Source organism: Hemicordylus capensis, chromosome 3 (assembly GCF_027244095.1).
Source record: "Hemicordylus capensis ecotype Gifberg chromosome 3, rHemCap1.1.pri, whole genome shotgun sequence".
NCBI classification, from domain to species: Eukaryota; Metazoa; Chordata; class Lepidosauria; order Squamata; family Cordylidae; genus Hemicordylus; species Hemicordylus capensis.
The window spans coordinates 194017021-194041392 of NC_069659.1; the positions used below are offsets into that span (position 1 = coordinate 194017021).

A 24372-nucleotide genomic window follows, 5' to 3' on the forward strand; every position below is an offset into this window, starting at 1 on the left:
TACCTGTTAGCCATGCTGGCATCCTCCTGGACTTAGTGGTACCTTTCCTCCTTTTGGGTATATAATCTAACTGGGCTACTAGTATTGTGGTTTTGAGTAAACTCTATGCATTCTGGAGCAAAGTGACTCTCCTGATTTTGCCTTTCAGCTTTCTTTTCACCATACTCCTCATTTTGGAAAAGTTCTGAAATTCAAAATGTCTGTGTTAGACTTCCTTGGTGATTCTCTCCCCACATGTATGCTGAATTTGATGGCACTATGGTCACTGTTCCCTAAAGGGTCGATGACACTGACATCACGCACCAGGTCCTGGGTGCCACTCAGAATTAAGTCCAAGGTAGCCTTCTCTCTGGTTGGTTCCAAGATCAACTGTTGTAGGGCACAGTCATTCAGCATATCTAGAAATCTGAGCTCTTTGTCATGACCTGACTATGAATTTACCCAGTCTGTGTGGGTAATTGAAGTCACCCATTATTACAGTCCTGCCTCTCCTTGACACCTCCCTGATTCCCTCCTGCAACTCCCAGTCACTGCCAGCGTTTTGATCCGGAGGGCAATAGCACATCCCCTGTAGCACGTTCCCTTTCAGGCCTTGTATTGTCACCCACAGGGTTTCTGTGGAGGACTCCAGTCCACCTAGGTTTTCTAGCTTGTTAGAGTCTATCCCTTCTTTAACATACAGTGCTACTCCACCTCCAAGGCGCCCCTCCCTGTCCGTCCGTCCGTCCTTCCTTCCTTCATTTATTAAATTTATACCCCACCCAAACTTACGTCTCTGGGCAGCTAACAACAATAGAGTTGTTTATATACAGGGATAACAGTGTCCCACTGGTACTCACAGTTCCACCATGTTTCTGTTCTGCCCACTAGATCTATTTCTGCGTTAGCAACCAAGCACTAGGAGTGTACACGGTTTTGGTCCGGCACAATAGAAAAGACCGCCGGACCGGTCCGGCGGTCCAGCACGGGGGGGGGGCTGTTTCTTTAAGCGGGGGAATGGTAGTACTCCCCCACCTGCCGCTCTTCCCCCTCCAGCGCTCGTCCTTTGTAAAATCTTCTTGGGATTCCTACCTGCCGCCCCTGCCCCCGTTGTTGATTGTAAAGGCTTTAACGAGATGAGCGCTAGCGGCACGCATGCACCCTCCTCGGCGCGCGCGCTCGTCTCTGACGTTGCCACGCGCGTGCTGTGACGTATGCGGCGCGCGTGTCAGAGACGATTGCACGCGCCAAGGAGGGCACGTGCGCGCCGCTAGCGCTCGTCTCGTGAAAGCCTTTACAATCAACGATGGGGTCAGGGGCGGCAGGGAGGAACTCTGCCGCCCCAAGAAGATGTTACAAAGGACGAGCGCCAGAGGGGGAAGAGCAGCGCGGGGGGGGGTAAGTACTACCACCCCCCCGCTTAAAGAAACAATCCCCCCGTGCCGGACCGGGCGCCCACCGGACCATGCACACCCCTACCAAGCATTCCAGCTCACCAATCTTGGCCCGGAGCCTTCTGGCATTGGCATATAAGCACCTATACGCTGAATCTCTCACCTGATGTATGCCATCTTTCTTTTGACTCTTTGACCAGCTGGCACAGGCTCCCGTCTGCTCTTTATGTGGTTCTGCTCTGTCCCCTTCTGTTTTATCTGAATCCTTTGCAGCCTCACACTTTAAAGGATGGCTTTTGCCAAACGGGATATTGCCCAGCTCCCATCGGCTGTTCCACAGGCATCATTTTAAAAGCTGCTCTGCAACCTTTTTGATTTTAAGCGCCAGCAGTCTGGTTCTATCTTGGTTCAAGTGCAGCCCGTCCCTTTTGTACAGGCCTTGCTTGCCCCAAAATGTATCCCAGTGCCTAACAAATCTGAACCCTTCCTCTCGGCACCAACGTCTCATCCACACATTGTAACCCCTCAGCTCTGCCTGTCTCACTGTACCTGCGCGTGGAACAGGTAGCATTTCTGAGAATGCTACCTTGGGGGTCCTGGACTTCAATACACTAACTATCAGCCTAAATTCGGCTTCCAGGACCTCCCAACTACATTTCCCCACATTGCTGGTGCTGACGTGCACCATGACAGCTGTCTCCTCCCCAGCATTGCCTAAGAGCCTATCTAGATGCTGCATGATGTCCACAACCTTTGCACCAGGCAGGCAAGTCACCGTGCAGACAACACGCGGGTCACAAACCCATCTCTCTATATCTCTAATGATTGAATCACCCACTACAAGGAGGCCTCCACCCCCCCGAGGAGTATCTCATGTGCGAGAGGATATGGGCTCATCATCCATGGAAGGGGTCCCTTCTAAAGGAGCATTTCCCGCTTCCTCAGACTGATGTCCTCCTTGCCCAAGACCTTCATTCTCCGACAACGGAGGAGCTACCAGCCCTGGAGTGGGATGCCTCTATCACATGCCTCTCTGTCTTGTCCACATGCCTCTCTGTCTTGTCCACATGCCTCTCTGAAGCTCCTCCAGGTCTTGTCCACATGCCTCTCTGTCTCTCTGAGCTCCTCCAGATCCGCCACCTTGGTCTCAAGGGAACAAATTTGTTCCCTGAGAGCCAGGAGCTCCTTGCACCGAACACACACCCATGACTATGAGCCAGGGTGGTGTAGTGGTTAGAGTCTTGGACTAGGACCGGGAGACCCAAGTTCAAATCCCCATTCAGTCATGATACTAGCTGGGTGACTCTGGGCCAGTCACTTCTCTCTCTGCCTAGCCTACTTCTGAGGGTTGTTGTGAAAGAAAAACTTAAGTCTGTAGTACACCGCTCTGGGATCCTTGGAGGAAGAGAGGGATATAAATGTAGTAATAATAATAGTAATAATAATAATAATAATAATAATAATAATAATAATAATAACGACTTCTGCCCATGGGGCAAATAAGCATGCATGTGGCACTCTGTGCAATACACTGGGAAGTGCCCCTTCCCCTGCTGACTTTCTATCCTCATACTGCTTTTGTTGGCTAGTTACAGTATTTAGAGATAGTTTATTAGAAGCATAGGTCTCAGCTGTAATGGTCAGCTATTTAACTGTCCAAACAGCCTTTCCCAAGAATATGAGGGAGGGATTTGTACTTACATTCTCTTCTCCACCAGGCTGCTTGTGATCACAGGGGCTTGTTCCAGGCTCCCCCACACACTTCCCGCTAAGCTCCTGCAAAACTCCTATGTCCTGTTTGCTATCCCTGTTGGCTATGCTCTTGGGCCTTCACCTCTTATGTAGAGAGTAGTCTTCCAACTGAGACACAGGATGTGGGTCAAAGGAATGTGTGGCCTCCCCCAGCCCTAGCTGACTCCACCCCCTCCAGGCAGGGACAAACTAAAACACTGGAGTTTGCTAGCCCTGGCCAATTCTAGCCCTGGCAAATCACTCTCTCTCTCTCTCTCTCTCTCTCTCTCTCTCTCTCTCTCTCTCTCTCTCACACACACACACACACACACAAAGACTTGCCCCTTAAAGAGAAACCAGCCCCTGAAAATCTCCCCTCTTCCTGTTGGTTAGTTTGAAGGGGAAAAGGCTAGATGTTTAGAAAAGCTTGCTCACCTCCTCAGCTGTCTGCTCTTCACAGAGTAGTCTTCCAACTGAGTTGATATTATATATACCCACAGGCAAGAGAACTACCACCATAAGGCCATATTGTTTAAAAATTATCTTAAATATTGTAGTTGGTGTCTGAAATGTTCAAAATGCGTTGATAACAGGACCACAGCTTCTGGAAATCCCTTTCTGCAGTTATTGCAATTATATAAAAATTTAACCCAGTGCACAATCTTGATTGAATCACCCACTGATTCCCAACCCCAAAATACTATATTCAGTGATGGAAGTTTTGAACTCATTAGTTTTCCTGCATCTGTTAATTTAATCATAACAAAGCAACATACAGGTAATGGAATCATTTTGTAGTGTTGCTTGCTAGCCATCATGGTAAATCATTAACTGAAAGAAAAACAGGTAAGTACTGAGGCATGTACATTTACTTATGAACATTAGTTAAATATTCTTTTAACATTTTGTAAACATTAACTTTGAGACACTACATTTGGAAAGTTGGTATGCTGCAGTTCAGTTCATGTAGCTTGGTTACTGAGGAATGGTAAAGGTTACTGAAACCAATGACAGGATCTGGCCATTTCTAAACCCCTTACTTAGATCTACATTTTTACATTTTTATATCCCGCTCTTCCTCCAAGGAGCCCAGAGCGCTGTGCTACATACATAAGTTTCTCCTCGCAACAACCCTGTGAAGTAGGTTAGGCTGAGAGAGAAGTGACTGGCCCAGAGTCACCCAGCAAGTATCATGGCTGAATGGGGATTTGAATTCGGGTCTCCCCAGTCCTAGTCCAGCTGTTGCTTCATCAAACACAGATCTTCCACCAGGGGGAAGGAACATTCCATTCCACTTGTGTTGTACTTCTGAAGAAAAGAAACTTCTGTGTCATTGTCTGGCTTAGACATGAAAACAGTTTGATCAGTGTTAAGTGATTGGGTCAATCATTAATAGTCTTCCTGTCAAACTGCTGCAATTTCATGAGGCTCCCTTAAGTTGTCACCATGCTCCTGCTAATACCTCCTTAATATTTCTAACCCTAGGCAGAACTATTTGTTTACTCATCCTATTACATTCGCTTGTTCAACTTATACACACACCCATTAATTCCTGCCAATACAGAATAATGATTTTTTTGTATATATCACCTTACATTAACATACATGTTTTTATACTTCCAGGAACTATTTAATAGTCTGCGCAGTTAATCTGTCCAATAATCAGAACCAATTTGTTGTGTAGCCAACTGGACATTATTTCACTGGATCAGGTCTGATGGGGAAAATTGCCCTGTAGGGCCCAATCTAACTGGATCTAATAATAAGGGTGTCCTGTGTCACATTGTTTCCCAACCAGTGTGCCATGGGACACTGGCTAGTGTGCTATGACTGACTTGCTGCGTCAGCTCCAAAAATGGGATGTGTGAATTCCCTGCTTTTGAAGCTGACTTGCTCCATAATGCATGGGACAGGACAGGACAGGTAGAGCTCCCAAACAACCATTCATTCTCCTCCACCCTGTGCAGTTGTGCAAACAATGACATACTCTTGCCTTCTTGTATATAGCCTTTGGGTGTGTGTGTGCATGCATGTGTGTGCAGCGCCATGGCAAAGGCAAGAGCTGGAGTGCCAGGGCCTGGTCCGGAGCCATGCCACCACCATGCCCTCAGATTACAGGTGCCCTCTCACCTGCCTCTATTAGGATTTTTTTTTTTTAGGTGGGGGTTACCCCCTTCACCAGATCACCCTTTACAAGCATGCCCCCAAACTAGTTCTGAATTGGTTCATTACAACTGGTTAAGCTAGAACCTGGACCAGCACCCCTTTTGGGAGGTCTGGTTTGGTTTGAGTCAGAGGTGCACCTAGGTAATTTTGGAGCCTGGACTTAAAGGCCTTTGGAAGCCCCCCCCCTTGCTGGAGTCCCTTCCCCCCCAATGCAAGTTAAGAATTACCCCCACCCCCCCACCCCCATTCTTGCACCATATATTTCTTTCCCTACTCGTTCCTCTAAAGCACCTGGCATTGGTCATAATCCCACTCCGCTGCCTGCAGCAACTACACGACCCAGGGCAGACTAAAGATTTGGGGGACCCAGGGGTGTGGAGGTCCTGGACTTCGACCCTGAAGAGTCCAGGGGTAAGAGCACCACTGGTTCGAGTCCAAACTGGTCAAACCAGGTTGGTTCATTCTGCACCCCTCTAGTAGTTTGCTCATGCCCCCAAGGAAATTGCCACAGTCTAATTGTTATAAGGGCTTTGACTATCAGGAAGAGGTCACCACGGCATGGCTAATTTGTCTGGAGTGCATGTTGTGTATGTGTGTGTGTGTGTGGGGGGAGCTTAAGCCTCTAAACACGGTGAGGTTCTCACGACATGCACACCTAGGCGGTTACCCCAAGGGGCTGCTGTCCTTCTGCTGGGAGCTCAGGGCTCCTGGCTGTTCCAGACCGTACTAGCCTCCGCTGAAACTTCACCCTAGCCCACCGCGATTCCCGGCAGTGTCGCGCGCGGGGGGCAGCCGCAGCTGTGCTCGTGGCACAGGGCCTCTTGGGATCCGGGAGGAGGAAGTCCTGCCAGTGTCACTCCCGTCTCTTGCCTTCGCACTGCCACTGCTCGTGTGTGGGCGTGCAGCGCTGCAGCGAGAAGCATGGCTGCTGCTTGTGTGCCAGGAAAGGCAGACCCGCTCTGCCTTCCCTGCAGCCCTTGGAAGCAGCGGCTGAGTGTGTGACCTCGGGATCTGTCTATCTATCTGCATGTTAGTGTTTGCACAACTGCACGGGGCGGGGATGAATGGTTGCTCGGGAGCTCTACATTTACCCTCCAAGCACAGGCAGGCGAAGAAGCGGCACCGGCTTGCTTCTTTGGTCCACCTACCCGTTTGTAATTCCAAGAAGTGTATAGCAGGCAGGTGACATGGCAGGGCATGAACACACAGGCAGAACTTAGACGCGAGCCTTCTTTCTCATACCAGCATGGGGATGAGTCTCAGCCCACAAAATACCCTCCACTCCGCGCAGTCCCAGCCGCCAGCAGCCGCCACTGGTTCTTAAAAAGGGGGAAATGGTATAGTTGGCATATGGATACATATGGCAAAAAAAGGGAAAGAAAATGGGTTCCATCGCAGGTTGTAATTCAAGGTAGGTCCTGTGTTTGAAAAGACTGAAAGGAGATAAATAATTTGGGAGGGCTACAGCATCGCGCGGGCGGGAGTGTAAACACGACCTTTGTCTCCGAGACAGAACACACTCTCACCAAAGACTCTCTCCTCCGCCCGTGAGGACGCGAGAAGGGAGGAAATGAGTGTGCGAGTCTCTCGCGAGAGTTTGTCTGCCGCTGTAAGAGAGGAGGAGGGAGATAGTTGGGTCGGAGGCGGTGCAGGCCGTGGAAAGATAGGGGGGATGGAGAGGCTGCCGGTGGGCGCCGCTCTGGCCTTGCGAGGCGGGCAGCCCGGCGCTACCAGCTGCGACCCGTGGGAGATGAGAGAACGACTCGGCACAGGCGGTTTTGGCAACGTCTCTCTGTACCAGCATCGGGTGGGTCTGGCTGGCCTGGAGGGAGGCGGGCGAGTGGTAGCCACTTCAGGTGACGGTTCCGAGCAAGGAAGCAGGACGGCGCAAGCCGAAGGGGTGGAAAGCAGCTTTGTGACCTTGAGGGTAGGTGGGTGGTGGTTCAGTGTGGGCCAGCCGGAGCATGAAGAAGAAACTAAGTGGGCTTTGAGTCTGAGCTGCATCTAGGTAATTTTGGAGCCTGGACTTAAAGGCCTTTGGAAGCCCCCCCACCCACCTTGCTGGAGCCCCCTCCCCCCAATGCAAGTTAAGAATTACCCCCCCCCCCCTTTCTTGCCCCACATGTTTCTTTCCCTACTCGTTCCCCCGTCTCTAAAGCACCTGGCATCTATATCTATATTATTAATTCTCCAAGACGGGCCATGCATGGGGACGCGGAAGAAAGGAGGCAATTGGCTGACAGAAGGAGAGGAGGTGATTGGCTGACAGAGGGGGAGAGAGTTTGGGGCTGCTGGAAAGCAGTTTGACAGTTGGCTCAGGGCCATGAAGCGGCAGGGAACTCAGAGGCTAGAGGCGGCTTTGGGAGCTGGACAGTTAGCTCTGGGGGCTGCGGGTGGTAGACGGTTGGCTGAACTGCTCCAACCTGCTCCATGAAGCGGCAGGGATCAGGGAGCTCAGAGGTTGTCAGGCGAGTGGGCGAAAGTCCCTGGCAGCGGCAGGGGGAAGCAAGGACTGCGAGACAGAGATAGAAAGATGGAGATCAGAGAAAGAGAGAGGGAGAACTGTGGAGCAAGTGAGCGCGTTGTGGGGGGGGGCGAGAGCGAGCGAGCACGTTGTGGGGTGGTGGTGAGAGCGAGCGAGCGTGTTGCGGGGGCGGCGAGAGCGAGCGTGTTGCGGGGGGGCGAGAGCGAGCGAGCGTGTTGCGGGGGGCGGAGCGAGCACGCGAGCGCGTTGCAGGGGCGGCGAGAGCGTTGGTGAGGTGGCAAGTGTGGGTGAGAGCATGGGGGGCGAGAGCGTTGGGGAGGCAGCAAGCGTGGGCAAGAGCATTGGGGCGGCGAGAGCAAGCGAGAGTGTTGGGGGTGCTGCAAGAGCGAGTGAGAGAATTGTGGGGGGCAGAGCATTGTGGGGGGTGGTGAGAGTTGTGGGGTGCCTAAGAGAGTTGTGGGGGCGGTGAGAGCGAGCAAGAGAGTTCTGGGGGCAGTGAGAGCAAGTGAGTGATTGGGGGGGCGGAATGCCACAGGCTCAGTGCATGACCACACAGATACTCCGTGCAGGGTCAGCTTCGGCTAGCCCGGCGCTACCAGCTGCGACCCGTGGGAGATGAGAGAGCAACTCGGCACAGAAGGTTTTGGCAACGTCTTTCTGTGGTGGGTCTGGCTGGCCTGGACGGATGCGAGTGAGTGGTAGCCACTTCAGATGACGGTTCTGAGCAACTTTGTGATCTTGAGGGTAGGTGGGTGGTTGTTCAGTGTGGGCCAGCCAGAGCATGAAGAAGAAACTAAGTGGGCTTTGAGTTCTTTAAACTTATTAATAAATGCTTTACAAATGGAAATATATTTATAGAAACTTAGAAATAAGTATTTTAAAGTTTATCCCAGAGTCTCTGTAGCAGAGTAAGGGCAAAAGAGCAATTTGCTTTTTAGTGAGCAGTTATGTACAGTATTCCATGAATGCTTTCCCTTATATCTCCCCAAGTACAACTGCCAAAACAAGATTAAGGAAAATGCCAGTGATTTTGGCAACAGCACTGGCAGGGGAAATTGGGTGGGTAAGGGCAGTCTTCCTGCTCCCTAAAAGTAACCCCCTGTTGCCAAACCAGCCCGAACGCCGGACCTCCAAACCAGTTTGGTAGTCTGTAAAAGGACTGTTGAACCAGTTCATGCACATCCCTACCTGGCATATCTGAGGGGTCCAAGCTCCCTGTACCTCTGAGTAGCCCTGAGAAGTAACTTGAATTATGCTTCTAATTGTGGAATGTGCAGTTGCATATTAATGCTCTTTTGTGCTTCCCACCACTGCCCCTGCATTATAGGACTTGGGTACTAAGATAGCAATCAAGTCTTGCCGCCTGGAGCTAAGTGCGAAAAACAAAGAACGGTGGGGTCATGAGATTCAGATTATGAAGAAGTAAGTTTTCTCTTGAGTGTTTTGAAAATTATTGTTTTTACAAAGTTTTTCTTAAAATGTAAGGGGCACAGGAGTACCCCTTAAGTTAAGGTGAGTAGGAGGGGGGGAAGGTTCTGTCAGTATAAACTTCAAAATTCTATTGCTTATAAATATCACAATTTCTGAATTAATAACTTGAAACTTGGTGTGCGTGATGTATTCCATAAAGTCTACAAATGTCTGGAATTTCAAAGCAATGTGATAAAAGTTTCCACAGCTACAGAAGTCAAAAATTGACAGATTGATCCCCCTTTGCCCAAACTTATCTGGGTATATAATATATTTATTTCAAATTGGGTGAAAATGTCTTGTGTACTCTGTTCAGGCTTCTCTAGGAAGAGTGCCTTTTAGAGGTTTGGTGAAGTTTTGAGCAACTGTTCAAGTACTCTGTGAGACAGCGAGTGGATTCTATTCTTAGTGCAATAACTATTCTGTTAGTGATAGAATGTGAATTCTCAGGGAAAGGAGGGCATGGGAAAAGCCAGGTGGATAGTTCGTAGACACAGACATGCACACAGACACACGTTAGCTGTGTAGATGTGTACAAGTGAAAAGATAAAGGATATACAGTTGTCCCTTGCCTATCGTGGTTTTCCCAATCACGGATTTGAATATCTGCAATTGGGAAATTGTGCCTGCCCTTGCCAAATTGTGACTGCCCTACTCAAGTATCTGCAGTTTGGCGAGTTGTTTTTTTTAAATTGGGTTGGGGGGTCATTTCTGGGTGTCAGAGGGTGATTTGGGGGGGTTCGTGGTCATTTTGGAGGTTAAGGGGGGATTCTTTCAATTTTTTACCTTGTTTTTGGTTGCTTCACGACCATGATTCCTCTAACCCCCTGTTTGCCATTGAAACCAATGGCTTGTCTACTGCGATTCCGCCAACCGTGGGGGTTTCCATGAATGGAACCCTTGCGGTTGGCGAGGGACAACTGTATTACTTCGAGTCCCTCTCTGGTCATAAGAGCTTACTTCTGAGTAAGCCTGTACAGTAAGCCTTACAGCATCCCTTTTCTCCCCGCTTCCCTCATCCTCTCATGTCTGCCAGGCAGAGCACAGGGAAGACAGGACTTTAAGAGCAACAGAGCCCTGTCAAAGTCCCAGTGTCCTCTACAAAAGTGCACATTGAGTGCTGGGATATTTAGCCCTTCCCAGCACCTTTCCCACAGAATTCTGGGAGAAAGTACTGGGAGGGACTACACTTCCCAGGAATATACTACTACTACTACTGATATTTATATACCGCTCTTCAACAAAGTTCTCAAAGCAAGAATTTTCTCATAGAAAAATAAAAAATACATAAATAAGATGTCTCCCTGTCACTAAAGGGCTCACAATCCTAAAAAGAAACATAAGGCAGACACCAGCAACAGCCACGGGAGGGATGATGTGCTGGGGCTGGATAGGGCCAGTTGCTCTCCCCCAGCTAAATCTTAGAGAATCACTACTTTAAAAGGTGCCTCTTTGCTCAATTAGCAGGGAATATAGGAAGCTGCCTTCTATCTTGTTAGACTAGCATCTAGCTCTGTATTATCTGCACAGACTGGCAGTGGCTTCTCCAAGGTTGCAGGCAGGAGTCGCTCCCAGCCATATCTTGGAGATGCCAGGGAGGGAATGGAACCTTCTGCATGCAGGTGTTGTTCCAGAGCGGCCCCATCTCCTGAGGTGAATATCTTACAGTGCTCACACATGTAGTCTCCCATTCAAATGCAAACTAGGGCAGACCCTGCTTAGCAAAGGGGACAATTCATGTTTGCTACCACAGGCAATCTGTGTAGGCACACCCAGTGTCCTCCGTGTGCCTACACAGATACTGTTGTACATACTGTAGTATGTCACAATGATGATTGTAAGACACTACTGTAATGCTACAGTATTACTACAACTGTTTTAAGAAATATATACAATATCATGCAGTTCACTTGTCTTTTTAGAATCGGCACTGAATGTTACTTAGGGGTAGGGGTGTGCGAGCTGACTCAGATTCAAGCCAGGCTTGAGTTAGAGCTGGCCTGGCTTGAAGGCTTGCATTCGAATCGGCCCCAGCCCATAAAGAGTAAAGCCAGTCCGTGTTCAAGTTGAGCCAAGCCCGGCTTGAAAACCCCACTCATGAGCTGGCTCAAAGGGTATACTTGTAAAGGGGAATCCAGCAAGGATTCTCCTTTACAAGTAAAGGGCTTTGCAGAAAGCAAATGCGAGGGCAGAGGGGTGTGATAGTGGTGTGCATGGTTCAAATTTCCCACGGTCCGGCACGGGGGGTAGTTTCTCTTTAAGGGGGTGGTGGTAGTACTTACTCCCCCCCTGCCGCTCTTCCCCCTCCGGCACTGGCGGTTTTCAAAACGTTCTTGGGGCGGCAGAGTTCCTCCCTGCCGCCCCTGCCCCCATCGTTGTCCCTGCTAGCTTCAAAGTAGGCAGACTTGTGGCGTGCATATGCCCTTTGCGGCGCGTGCGCTTGTCTTTGCCGCTGGTGCGCGCCACATGATGTATGTGGCGTGCGCGCGCCAGCAGTGGAGACGAGCGCGCGTGCCGCAAAGGGCACATGAGCGCCACAAGCTCTGCCTACTTTGAAGCTAGCAGGGACAACGACGGGGGCAGGGGCGGCAGGGAGAAACTCTGCCGCCCCAAGAACGTTTTGAAAACTGCCAGCGCCGGAGGGGGAAGAGCGGCGGGGGGGGGGGGGGAGTACTGCCACCACCACACTTAAAGCGAAACTATCCCCCGCCCTTCCGAACTGAACCAGGGGAATTCTGGACCGGTCCGGAGGCCTTGTCAATGGCCTCCGGATCGAACCATGCACACCACTAGGGTGTGAGGAAAAGGGTAGTTTTTACCTTTTAAAATGTCTCCTTCCAAGTGACGGACTGGACCTCTGTGCACATGAGGCTGCCATTAGAGTGTGCACAGAGGCCCATAGCTGACCCGGCCTGTCACTCAAAGGTTTGGAGGAGCCGCTGCCGTGGCTGCCTCTGCGGTCCCTGCCGCTGCCACATTTTAAAAAATAAAGGCTAGCTCCCGCCGCCCCAAGTATTCCCTCTAACAGGAATTCCCAGATGTTGTTCACTACAACTCCCAGCATCCCCAGCTGCAGTGGCCGCTGGCTAGGGATTATGGTAGTTGTAGTCAACAACATCTGGGAATCCCTGTTAGAGGGAACACTGCTCCCTTCCCCCATTTACTTTCTGTAAAGCCCTTGACTTGTAAGGGGGAATCCTTGCCAGCTTGCAAGCCGGATCACCTGGCTTGACAGTCAGATTAGACTGGGCCTCAACTCGATTTTGATGGTCAAAGAACTAGTTTAAGACCAGAGTTAATGCTATCTCATTTTAGTTCAAGCTTCACAACACCAGGAAATTAGAACCTAAGGCACACCTTAACAGACATGCCATGTGATCTGAAATGATGATGTGCAATGTTACAAATTGTGCTCACTTACAACTGTTAGACTTGTGCTCGCCCTCCATGCACCCATGCTTTTCTTGATCTTTGAGGCCCAACTCAAGATGGGGAGTGGTGCTAGCAAAGATGTCCCATGTTCTTTATGTGGTTGCATGGTCCATGTTGTCCATGTGGGTGTATGGAGGTCAAGTTGTAAGTGAGCACAATTTGTAACCTTGTACATTATCATTACTGATCATGTGGCATGGCATCCACCTTAGATTTATTTAGATCGATATAGATATAGGGGTGCTAAAAGACATTGACATTATGTGAATCAGAGCAATGTAGACAGAGTATGGTATGGTATGCTTCATTGCTAACTTTGAGCTTTGACAGAATTTTGAAAGGCAAAAGATTACTGATCAAAACACTGACAGTGACTGGGAGTTGCAGAAGGAAATCAGGGAGACATCAAAGAGAGACAGAGCTGTAATAATTGGTGACTTCAATTACCCACACATAGACTAGGTAAATTCACATTTAAGTAATGGCAAAGAGGCCAGATTTCTAGATATGCTGAATGACTCTGCCTTAGAGCAGTTGGTCATGGAACCAACCAGAGAGAAGGTGACCTTGGACTTAATCCTGAATGGTGCCCAGTACCTGGTGCGAGCTGTCAGTGTTGTGGAACCTTTAGGGAATAGTGACCATAGTGTGATCAAATTCAGCATACATGTAATTTGAAGTCTAAGACTTCAAGACTTAGGAGGTCTTGTGGTAGTAAGCATGGCTTGTCCCCTTTGCTAAGCAGAGTCTGCCCTGGATTGCTTTTGGATGGGTGACTACATGTGAGCCCTGTAAGGTGGGGCTGCTCTGGGTAGAGCATCAGGTCCCAGATTCCCTCTCTGGCATCTCCAAGAGAGACTCCTGCCTGTAACCTTTAAAGAGCCAGCGTGGTATAGTGGTTAGAGTGCTGGACTAGGACTGGGGAGACCCAAGTTCAAATCCCCATTCAGCCATGATACTAGCTGGGTGACTCTGGGCCAGTCACTTCTCTCTCAGCCTAACCTACTTCACAGGGTTGTTGTGAGGAGAAACCTAAGTATGTAGTACACTGCTCTGGGCTCCTTGGAAGAACAGTGGGCTATAAATGATGATGATGATGATGATGATAATAATAATAATAATAATAATAATAATAATAATAATACAGGTACTTTGACTTTCAGTAGAGGAAATTTCTCTGAAATGAGGAGTTTGGTGAAAAGAAAATTGAAAGGGAAAATCAGGAGAGTCACTTCGCTCTGGAATGCATGGAGTCTATTTAAATCCACAATAATAGAAGCCCAGTTAGAAGGCATACAAAAAAGGAGGAAAGGCACCACCAAATCTGGGAGGATGCCAGCGTGGTTAACAAGTAAAATCAAGGAAGTTATAAAGGGGAAGACGACAGAAATTGGAAGGCCTGCCCAAATTAAGAGAACAGAAAGGAACACAGAGTCCGGCAAAAGAAATGTAAGGAGTCACTACGAGAGGTGAAAAAAGAGTTTGAGGAACATCTAGCTAAAAGCATCAAGGAAAATGACAAAAACTTCTTTAAATACATCAGAAGCACGAAACCTCCCGGTGGTTCGTCCATTAGAGGAGAAGGGAGTGAAAGGGGTTATTAAGGAGGATATGCAGATTGCAGAGAAGCTAAACGAGTTCTTTGCATTTGTCTTCATGGCAGAGAATACTGAGCGTATACCCGAGCCTGAACCAAGCTTCTCAGGGACAGAGACTAAAGAACTGAGCCAGATAAAGATGACGAGAGATGACACTAAACTGACTGGAAAAATTAACAAATCTTCAGGGCCAAATGGCATCCACTTGAGAGTCCTTAAAGAACTCAAATGTGAGTTTGCTGACCTCCTTGCAAAAATATATAACTTATCCCTACAATAAGGCGCTGTGCCCGGAGGACTGGAAAGTAGCCAATGTAACACCGATTTTCAAAAAGAGATTCAGGGGGATCTGGGAAATTGCAGGCCGGTTAGGTTAACATCTGTTGCAGGTGAATTAATGGAAAACATTCTGAAGGATAAAATTGTTAAACATATAGAAGAACAGGCCCTGCTGAAGGAGAAACAGCATGGCTTCTGCAAAGGTAAATCTTGCCTCACCAACTTTTTGGAAATATTTGAGAGTGTCAACAGATGTGCGGATAAAGGTGATCCAGTTGACATAGTATACTTGGATTTTCAAAAAGCTTTCAACAAAGTTTCTCATCAAAGACTCTTGAGAAAACCTAGCAGTCATGGGATAAGGGGACAGGTTCATGTGTGGATTGATAACTTGATAACTGGTTGAAGGACAGGAAACAGAGGTTAGGTCTAAGAGTTGGAGAGTTTTCATAATGGAGGGAAGTAAGAAATGGGGTCCCCCAGGGATCTGTGATTTGCTTTTTAATTCATAAATGATCTAGAAGTTGGGGAAAGCAGCAAAGTGGCCAAATTTGTAGATAACAGCAAATTATTTAGAGTGAAAACAAAAAGAGATTGCGAGGAGCTCCAAAAGGATTCTCCAAACTGCATGAGTGGGCAACAAAATGGCAAATGCAGTTCAATGTTAGAAAGTGTATAGTAATGCATACTGGGGCAAACCCCGCTAACTGTACACTGTAGGGGTCTGAGCTGTTGGTGACTGACCAGGAAAGGGATCTTGGGGTCATGGTGGACAGCTCATTGGAAGTGTCGACTCAATGTGAAAAAGTGTTGACTCAGCAATGTGTTGACTCAGCTGTGAAAAAGGCTGGTTCCATACTTGGAATAATTAGGAAGGGGATTGAAATAAAACTGCTAATATAATGCAATACTGTGTACAGTTAGAACTGGAGAAGGTGTAGAAGAGGGCAGCCAAGATGAACAGGGGCCTAGAGTACGTACCTTATGAGATAAGGCTACAAGACCTGGGACTTCTTAGTTTAGAAAAAACTAAATTGAGGCGAGACATGATAGAGGTCTATGGAATCGTGCATGGTATGGAGAGAGAGAAGTTTTTCTCTACTTCTCAACACTAGAACCAGGAGTCATCTGATGAAATTGATTGCCAAAAAATTTAGGACCAACAAGAGGAAGTACCTTTCAGAAAACGCATTATCAACTTTTAGAATTCTCTTCCACAGGACGTGGTGACTGCCAGCGGCTTGGATGGCATTAAGAGAGGTTTAGAAAACTCATGGAGGACAGGTCTATCAATGGCTACTAGTCTGAGGGCTGTAGGCCACCTCCAGCCTCAGAGGCAAGATGCCTCTAAATACCAGTTGATGGGAAGCAACATTAGGAGAGTGGGTATGCCCTTAGCTCTTGCCTGTGGGATTCCCAGAAGCATCTGGTGGGCCACTGTGTGAAGCAGGTTGCTGGACTGATAGGCTTTGAACCTGAAGCAGCAGGGCTGTTCTTATGTTCTTATAACATGTCAGTTTGCCTGGGTGGAAGACTTTTATCCCTCTATTCTCATCTGGGAGCCATTTCCATGTACCTTGCTCCGATTTGGGAAAAGGATCTACTGGTAGAGAAACATTGGGAGAGCAAAGGGAGGGATGCACCCTACATCACTTAATACCTCTCACCCCCACCCAGGACACATGTACATGCATGCATGCACATGGTTAATGAAGAGGGTGGGGCGAAGAAAGGAGACTCCCTCCATTTGCTGCTTATCTTTCCCAGTTGTTACATTTATAGTAGCTCCTGTTTCCAGAACCTTGGGCGCAGGCAATAAAAGCACTTCAACTGCCATCTTCACTGAAACAGCAGGCAGTTGACTCAGCAGGCTCTTTCTGTTGCTGTGAGGTAATATGGCAGGTGCTAGAGTACAGCAGCATCATGGCACCAGCTCACTCTGCTTTCTTTCTTCTGGGAGAAGGAAGGCACAGTGGGGGAAATAGGCATGTGCTGGGAAGAGCCCCAACATTTTATTTTATTCATTTTATTTTATTAATTCTATTTTATTTATTTATTTATTTATTTATTTTTACACTTGTATCCCGCTCTTCCTCCAAGGAGCTTGGAGCTTAGTACATGGTTATGCTTATCCTCCCAACAGCCCTGTGAGGTAGGTTAGGCTGAGAGTTAAGTGACTGGCCCAGAGTCACGCAGTGAGTTTCATGGTAGAATGGAATTTGAACTTGGGTCTTCCCAGTCTTAGTCCAACACTCTAACCACTACGCTATGCTGGCCCCTCCCTTCTTCCCCACCCCCAACTAGCCTATAATTGAAAGATAGTCAAGAAATTGATGAATTGGCAATTCAGAATTATCTGTGCTGTTTTCTTCAGAGTCTGATTCTAGTACTTGTGTAAGCTTTACAGAAGTCATATTTTCTCTTGTTTGTTTGTTTGTTTATTTATCAAATTTGTATACTGCCCCAAACTTTCGTCTCTGCATTTTACAAGATGTTGGATACAATTGTGTGTGCTTCTATAAACGAATGCTTTCTCCCTTTACAATACATGTTGAGCAACAAGTGGGGAAGGACTGAGTTTCTGCTCAAAGTGGGATTTTATATATACTAGTGTCCCTTTTGTTGTGTTTTGTACTTGGATATCAGTACCCAGATACAAAACAAACTGCTAGAAGTGGCTAATAGTGAAGAAAATGCTGGAGCTCTTCTCACGATCACTGAGAAGAGCTCCGGGGCGCTCTGCGAAGAGAGCGGGTTTCGCTTAACCCTCCCTGCAGACAATCAGCCTCCCTTCCCTGGGTGGGCAGATCGTCCACCCAGACGGTCGGCTGCACTTCCGGCAGCTCCAGGGGTTGGGTTGCTGGGACGGGCTGCTGTGTGTCACTCCGTCCTCTCGAGCTCCAGTAATGCACCACACAAGTGCGCGGTGCATTATTGGGACCCCCCACCCCACCCGAGTATGCCAGCCATGGCTGCAAGCAGCCGTGGCTGACACATGAGCAAATAAATGAGTGATGAATGACACATGATCAAATGAATGAATCAGACTTTCAGTCTCAAACATCAGTTGCACAAGCAGAATTCTCTATAGGCAAATCAGCCTGAACTACATTCACCTAGGAGTAAACATAAGACATTGCCTACCACAGTTCTCCAAGAGTTCAAGAAGACTGTGGCAAACCTCCATTAATTTGAAGTAAAAGGAGGGATCATTTTAAAGGAGGCTATTAGGCAGATTTGCTGCTGTCTATCCACCGGGATTGGGTGTGATCCTGGCGGCTCACATGCACGTGCAAAACCGGGCTGGGCTCCCTTAGCCCGGTTTTGTATGTGCTTGTGAATAGCCTTGCTGTCTATATGAATTCTTGCAACTTAGCCACTTATCAGGTGAAGTGATCTTTACTTTTGCTGAAAATTGACACTTTTAAAAACTTTATTCATTTGCCAAATTTTGTTGCTAGAATTGTATTCTAGCTAACCATACTAAGAGATAAGGAACTGAAATGCGTTATTATGTTATATTTGTGCGAATGGGAACTCATAGACCAGATTCTACATTGATCTTTGATACTAGCTCAAATACAATCAGCCTAGTTTACACATGTGAATCACCAAGGGATGAGAAACTCTGTGAGTTTGTTGATTTGTTGCATTTTTATACCGCCTTTCTGCCTTAACAAAGGCACTCAAAGCCGTTTATAATATTAAAACAAGGAAATTACATAAGAATAAAACGTTATCTCAGGCTATTGGTTTTTTCAGGAGCTCAGGACAAGAGCTCGCTTGCCTGAATGCCTCTTTTCTTGCCTTCCTCCCAGTGCACACAGGTCTCTTAGTACTCCTGGGAAGGTGGAGCAGAGGCTGCCCCAACAGTTCTCACAGGCAAGAGCTGGTCTCTGTGGGAGCCAATTTTTTGAGGGGTGCATCTAGAACTGCATGGACATGTATTGTCCATACATGTATATTTTGTAGAGAGAGAGAGAGAACAACAAATGTGTACATACATATTTAAGCTGGCCCTCAGTTTTTGAATTTGGGAAGTTACCTTATCTGTTTCGCTAACTTGCAGTGCAGTGTTCCCACAGTGCTATCAGTCTACTAATATCAATGTTAACACTTTAAATGAAATAATGTAAGAACACCATGAGACACCTCCCACCCAATGCCCATGGCAACACTGCTGACATTCTCCAATCATAGTGTGATGTGCCACTGACACCCCACATCATCCACATGTGGAAGGGGCCAGAATATGCACAGCCATAGGGAAATACAACCTGGCAGAAACAAGAAGATTAAAACATCTTCAACAGTGTGAACCACCATGGTACATCCAGCAAGAGCCCAGTCACTGTCACACTTTGGGAATCCCAGCACAGTGATCGGGTATCCCTTTATACCACACACATACACAGCCTTCAAACAACCCTTTTGACAGACATACAGGCAGGGGTGTAGCTGGGGGGGGGCATATTTGCCCCTCTCTGCCTCTCTTCTTGGTACCCCCTCAGAGTGAGGGTGATAATGAAGAAAATAGGGAGGGGTGGAACTGAGTGGGGGGCCCTCAGAAGCTGTGGGGCCTGGGTTCTTTGAACTCATCCACTCAATTATAGCTACACCCCTGCATACAGGGAAGCAAAGCCCAGGCAGTTTAGTCCAGAGCCCAACCAGTTCTACCCCTGGCTTGAGAAAAGACACACATGGAGAAACTCCAGGAGAAGGGTTCATATCCTGTTGGGGCAAAAATGCCCATCTAAGGAGAAGGAATTATTGGAAGCAGTAGGTGGAGGTTCCAGTCCCACTGTGGAGAAATGAGGAATTTTAGAAGAAACTCACCTTTTTCATGCCCAGCCAGTAATAATAATGGAGGTACAAAGTAGAATAAGGTATAGCTAGAATCCACACCATACAATCATGGGAGCAGAAAGAAGGACGACGCATCTTGGAGCGTTGTACTGTAATCTCCCAGTGGCTCAGACCACAGACCCAGTAATGTATACCTGGACTGAGGGTGTTGAATAACGAGCCATAGACTAATAGAAGAGCACAAGTTTTGGGCACATGAGATCTTGGCTTTGATCTTTGATTGTGGTTTCCCTTTAGAAATAGCTGGGATGAGCCACTAGCATACCTAAGGTGCAGTGCCAGAGTCGCAGTGCTGCATCAAACTATATCCCTACATAGCTAAACACTGGGACCTTAGATATCTTTCATTCAGCCACACTACCATTTACTTATTTATTTGATTGCCTCAGGTTGTTGTTTGTGGCCTCAGCAGACCTTGTTATTCATTTTTTCTGCTCTGCGTGCACTTCTTTCAGCCTAACTGCATGGGCAGTTGAAAGAGCCTGCCCTTGCTCCCTGCATTATTCTGTCTTCAAATTGTTACAGACTGGTTAGTCTCAGTTTGATTTGGTTTATTCCAGTTTTAACAAAAACATTGATAAAAAACCAAAACATTGATGATAAAAAACCAGTTTTCAGAATATCTAGAAGGAAAATGTTAGCTGTAATATTAATGATTTTCAGAACACATAGCATTTCTTTCTTGCCATTTAATTTAGGCTGAACCATCCCAATGTTGTTAAAGCCTATGAAGTACCTGAAGAGATAAATTTCCCTGTTAATGATGTCCCACTTTTGGCTATGGAATACTGCTCTGGAGGGGATCTCCGGAAGGTAATGCCTATTTCTTTGACTGTATGACTGGTGGAGCTGCATTTGAATATTGGGTCTGATTGCGCTTCTGTGCATAGGATGTCAGTCAGTGTGAGATATTCCTTATCTTTTCCAGAGACAAATTACATTTAAGGCAACCTTATTTGGGACATGTGCGGCATGCTAGCTTTAGGGAGCTTTGATAAAGTTATTGTGCTGCAGCCAAACTTGATGTGACAGGGAAAACCAAAGAAGAGTTGTGAGCAGAAAAGACCAGGTGTGCCTCTGCCATGATTGGGAACAGACGTAAGCTTTAAGTAAGGATCTTTATAAAGAGCATTGTCTAATTCTCACCAGACATCTCTGAGAATGGAAGAATCGAATACATCAGAAACTATAGAAATATTTGTAAGTACAGTACGTTTAACAATACTGGTATAATTTTCTTCAGTCCTGTACCCTCAGAATATGACTTTTAGTTCATTTATTATTGAATATAGTTATATTCTAATGCAACAGTTGTTTTGGGATTGATGAACCTTCATCATATTGGCTAGTCTCAGATCTCTTTTCTGATTTTCCTCTTACAAAAATACAGATTATTATGAATGGATGAGGAAATTTGGTACTTCTATCTGTGTTCTAAATTCTTGTAATAACATTGTAGGGTATTATTATTAGTTTGATTTCTATACCGCCCTTCCAAAAATGGCTCAAGGTGGTTTACACAAAGAAATAATACATAAATAAGATGGCTCCCTGTCCCCAAAGGGCTCACAATCTAAAAAAAAGCATAAGATACCTGCAACAGTCACTGGAGGTAGTGTGCTGGGGGTGGATAGGGCAAGTTACTCTCCCCTTGCTAAATAAAGAGAATCACCATGTTAAAAGGTGCCTCTTGGCCCACTTAGCAGGGGTTAAATATACTATATGGAAATTCTTAAAAGTTCACCTTAGAATGATGCACAGAATGATACCTTTTGACACTTTTAAAAATAGAAAAACACGTTTTTTTAAACATGGTTTAAGATGTTCTGATCCATAAAAATCTTTAAAGAAGATGATTTGAATGCTTTAAATAGTGTATTTTTTTTTAAAAAGGCATTGCAGTTTAGGTTGGTATGCTCTGAATATTATACAGAATATTTTGAATGATTTAGTATTTTTTTAAATGAATATATGGTTTCTACTGTGTTTAATTTATTGTACCGTCGCCTTTGAGAGAGCCATATTTCTCAAAATATGTCAAGTGTGAGCACATATTGCTGTTTTACACTAAGAACACACATCTTGTGGTTGCTTTGGTCTCCCCCCCCCCCCCCGCCGCCTTTTTATAATGGATTCCAAAGGCACCTTTTAGGGGTTTGCCACCCATGCTTAAGATACTTCAGGGGAAGAATACACGCACCCTTGCCTTGTGGATAAAGAAGAGATGGGTTTTAACCCATATCCTGAGAACAGCAGCAGGCCATAGCTTTGCTGTCAGTCCAGTGCCTCTGGCTATCTGCTGTTGATCTCTCAAACCCAAGGCCCAGCTGCCAGTAGAGAAGATAGGTATGCCTGTTTCTTATACTTTATTTAAGACACTTTCTAAAACAGGGATTCTCAACGTTGGGTCCTCAGATGTTGTTGGACTTCAACTCCCATAATCCACAGCCCCAGTGGCCTTTGGTTGGGGATTATGGGAGTTGAAGGCCAACAACATCTGGAGACCCAAGGTTGAGAACCCCTGTTCTAAAACATCATTCTGGCATTAAAAAAAGAATCCCAAAATGTTTTTAGGATTTCTAAGCTTTTCAGTTTGGAAGTTATGTCTGTTTTGCTTCCATGCTTTTGAATTGTGCAGCCTGATCCAGACTGTACATCTCAAGCTTTCAGTAAAAGTATCACTTTATATCCAAAGGATAAGCACACCTGCCACAGGATGCAGTGATGGCTAATAGCTTGGGTGGCTTTAAAAGGGCTTTAAAAGACAAATTCATGGAGGACAAGTCTATCAATGGCTACTCATCTGTTGACTATAGGCCATCATCTCCAGCCTTGGAAGCAAGATGCCTCTAAATACCAGTTGCAGAGGAGCAATGACAGGAGAGAGGGCATGCCCTCATGTCTTGCCTGTGGACTTCTTTGAGGCATCTGGTGGACCACTGTGGGAAACAGGTTGATGGACTAGATAGGCCTTGGGCCTGATCCAGCAGGGCTGTTCTTATTAGGAGGAGCACCAAAGAAACCTCTTGAATTCTATTCTGATGTTCTATTGTCTTATTGTACTAGCTTTCCCCATATTAAATAGTTCTAGTTAAGTTAAAGAGTGCAAAATGTTTGTCCACATATTTGTCATAAGAGAGATTTAAAATGACTGTTTTAGAGGCTATGCTCTAAATGTTGCTTTCTAAGTATTGCTATCAGATCATGACCAGTCACAATATAACCATAGTTCTCTATCTGAAACACTCTGGAAAACATTGAGTGGCATCAAAGGACTCATTTGAGCCATTCATTGTATCTTACTGGAAAAAGATGAGCTGTGCTCCAAATTAATGGATAGGTGGACCAGGATACTGGAAGATGGGTTATGTCTGGTCATGTAAACAGCTCTCTTCATGTTTAGTTTTTTCTAACTTCATGGAAAAACACTATATTATGATTTTGTAAATAGTATCTGACTTCTCCTAGGTTAAAGAGAAATGTATTTTATCTGTCAGGGGCTGCTGAAGGGGTTTGATTAAGGACATATGTGCTCATTGTTGGTGGGATTGTTCAAAAATAAGAAAATACTGGATTTAATTAAGCTTAATGAGATAATGATTGTCAACAGAGATCTCCTTCAAATAGCATTTGTGTTCTCCAAGCAGTTGCTTGCTCATAAAGATTTAGACCTTAGACATGTGCGTTCTTAATTGTGGAGTAGGAAACATCTTATTAATATTTGTATATTCAGATTTTAATTTTCTATTCTTTCCTGTAGCTGTTAAACAAACCTGAAAATTGCTGTGGACTTAAGGAGAGCCAAATACTTTCTCTTCTTAGTGATATTGGTATGTTGACTGCTCCTTCATGCCTTTGTGACAGGAGACTTTTCTGTGACTTTCAATCTGTACATTATGCATTCTGAATACATAAATACTTATTTTACAAGAAGCTTGTATGCCCTCTGCATAATTGGTTCTGATTGAAATACTTCAGTTTATAAATATTTTGCATTCAGCAGATTGACAGTATATTTGCAAGTGGGATCAGGTTTTCTGGAAGCAAAATTCTACTCTCAGTTTTGGATTTTTATTATTATTATTAATTAGATTTCTATACCGTCCTTTCAAAAATGGCTCAGGGTGGTTTACACAGAGAAACAACAAACAAATAAGATGGATCCCTGTCCCCAAAGGGCTCACAACCTAAAAGAAATATAGACACCAGCAGCAGTCACTGAAGGTACTGTGCTGGGGGGTGGAGAGGGCTAGTTACTCTCCCCTTGCTAAATAAAGAGAATCACCACATTAAAAGGTGCCTCTTTGCCAAGTTAGCAGACACAGACATGTAGAACTCTTAAGTGTGTGATGCTTGCAGTGAGATTTTCTGAACTAACATTATAATGGTAGACTTCCTGGCACTCTAAAGGCAGGTGGTGGTGGGAGGTCTGCAAATAGTGCTTAAGTTGTATACAAGGTAGGGCATTGACTGACTTTTAAAGAACTACCAAAAAAATGCTTTAAAATCCCCACAAATTGGGACATGATTCTTTAATGAACCAGAAATTAACTTAATGGAACAGACGTAGAGGTGGGTGGTGTTCTTATTACCTTGGATGTCACAGGCACGAATAGGTGCCTGTAGAAGTTACACATGAATAGGAGCCTGTAGAAGTTGCATATTGCAGTGGAAAAATTCATGCTAATTTGGAAGAAAAGGAAAATTGTATTTTTCTGCAGATATACTAGGACTGAGTACTGAGAAAATACAAGATCTCTGTAGGGGTTCATGGTCACTCACAACTGGGACTTGTGAGTGAAAAAGGCCAATTCCATGCCAGAGATCATTAGGAAGGGGGTTGAAAATAAAACTGCTAATATTATAATGCCCTTATACAAAACTGGTTTGGCCATACCTGGAATACTGCATCCAAGTCTGGTCACCAAATCTAAAAAAGGACATTGTAGAACTGGAAAAGGTGCAGAAGAGG

General features: G+C 46.0%; 1 protein-coding gene across 6 annotated transcripts in view; it reads left to right on the forward strand.

The window, feature by feature from the left end:
- The first annotated feature begins 6875 nt into the window (after positions 1–6875).
- The window catches only part of CHUK (component of inhibitor of nuclear factor kappa B kinase complex), a 65261-nt gene continuing 47764 nt past the window's right edge, over positions 6876–24372 (forward strand). Inside the window, exons 1-4 of one of the 6 annotated variants that reach the window (XM_053308785.1) lie at positions 6876–7077; positions 9083–9177; positions 20099–20213; positions 23161–23230. In XM_053308785.1, coding sequence (XP_053164760.1) covers positions 6943–7077; positions 9083–9177; positions 20099–20213; positions 23161–23230 — 415 coding nt within the window. In that variant the 5' untranslated portion in view covers positions 6876–6942. Of the gene's footprint in view, positions 7078–7098; positions 7279–8202; positions 8447–9082; positions 9178–14320; positions 14486–14509; positions 14738–20098; positions 20214–20328; positions 20601–23160; positions 23231–24372 lie in introns of those variants that run through there. The other 5 variants (XM_053308787.1, XM_053308786.1, XM_053308788.1 and 2 more) reach the window with 5 other exon arrangements.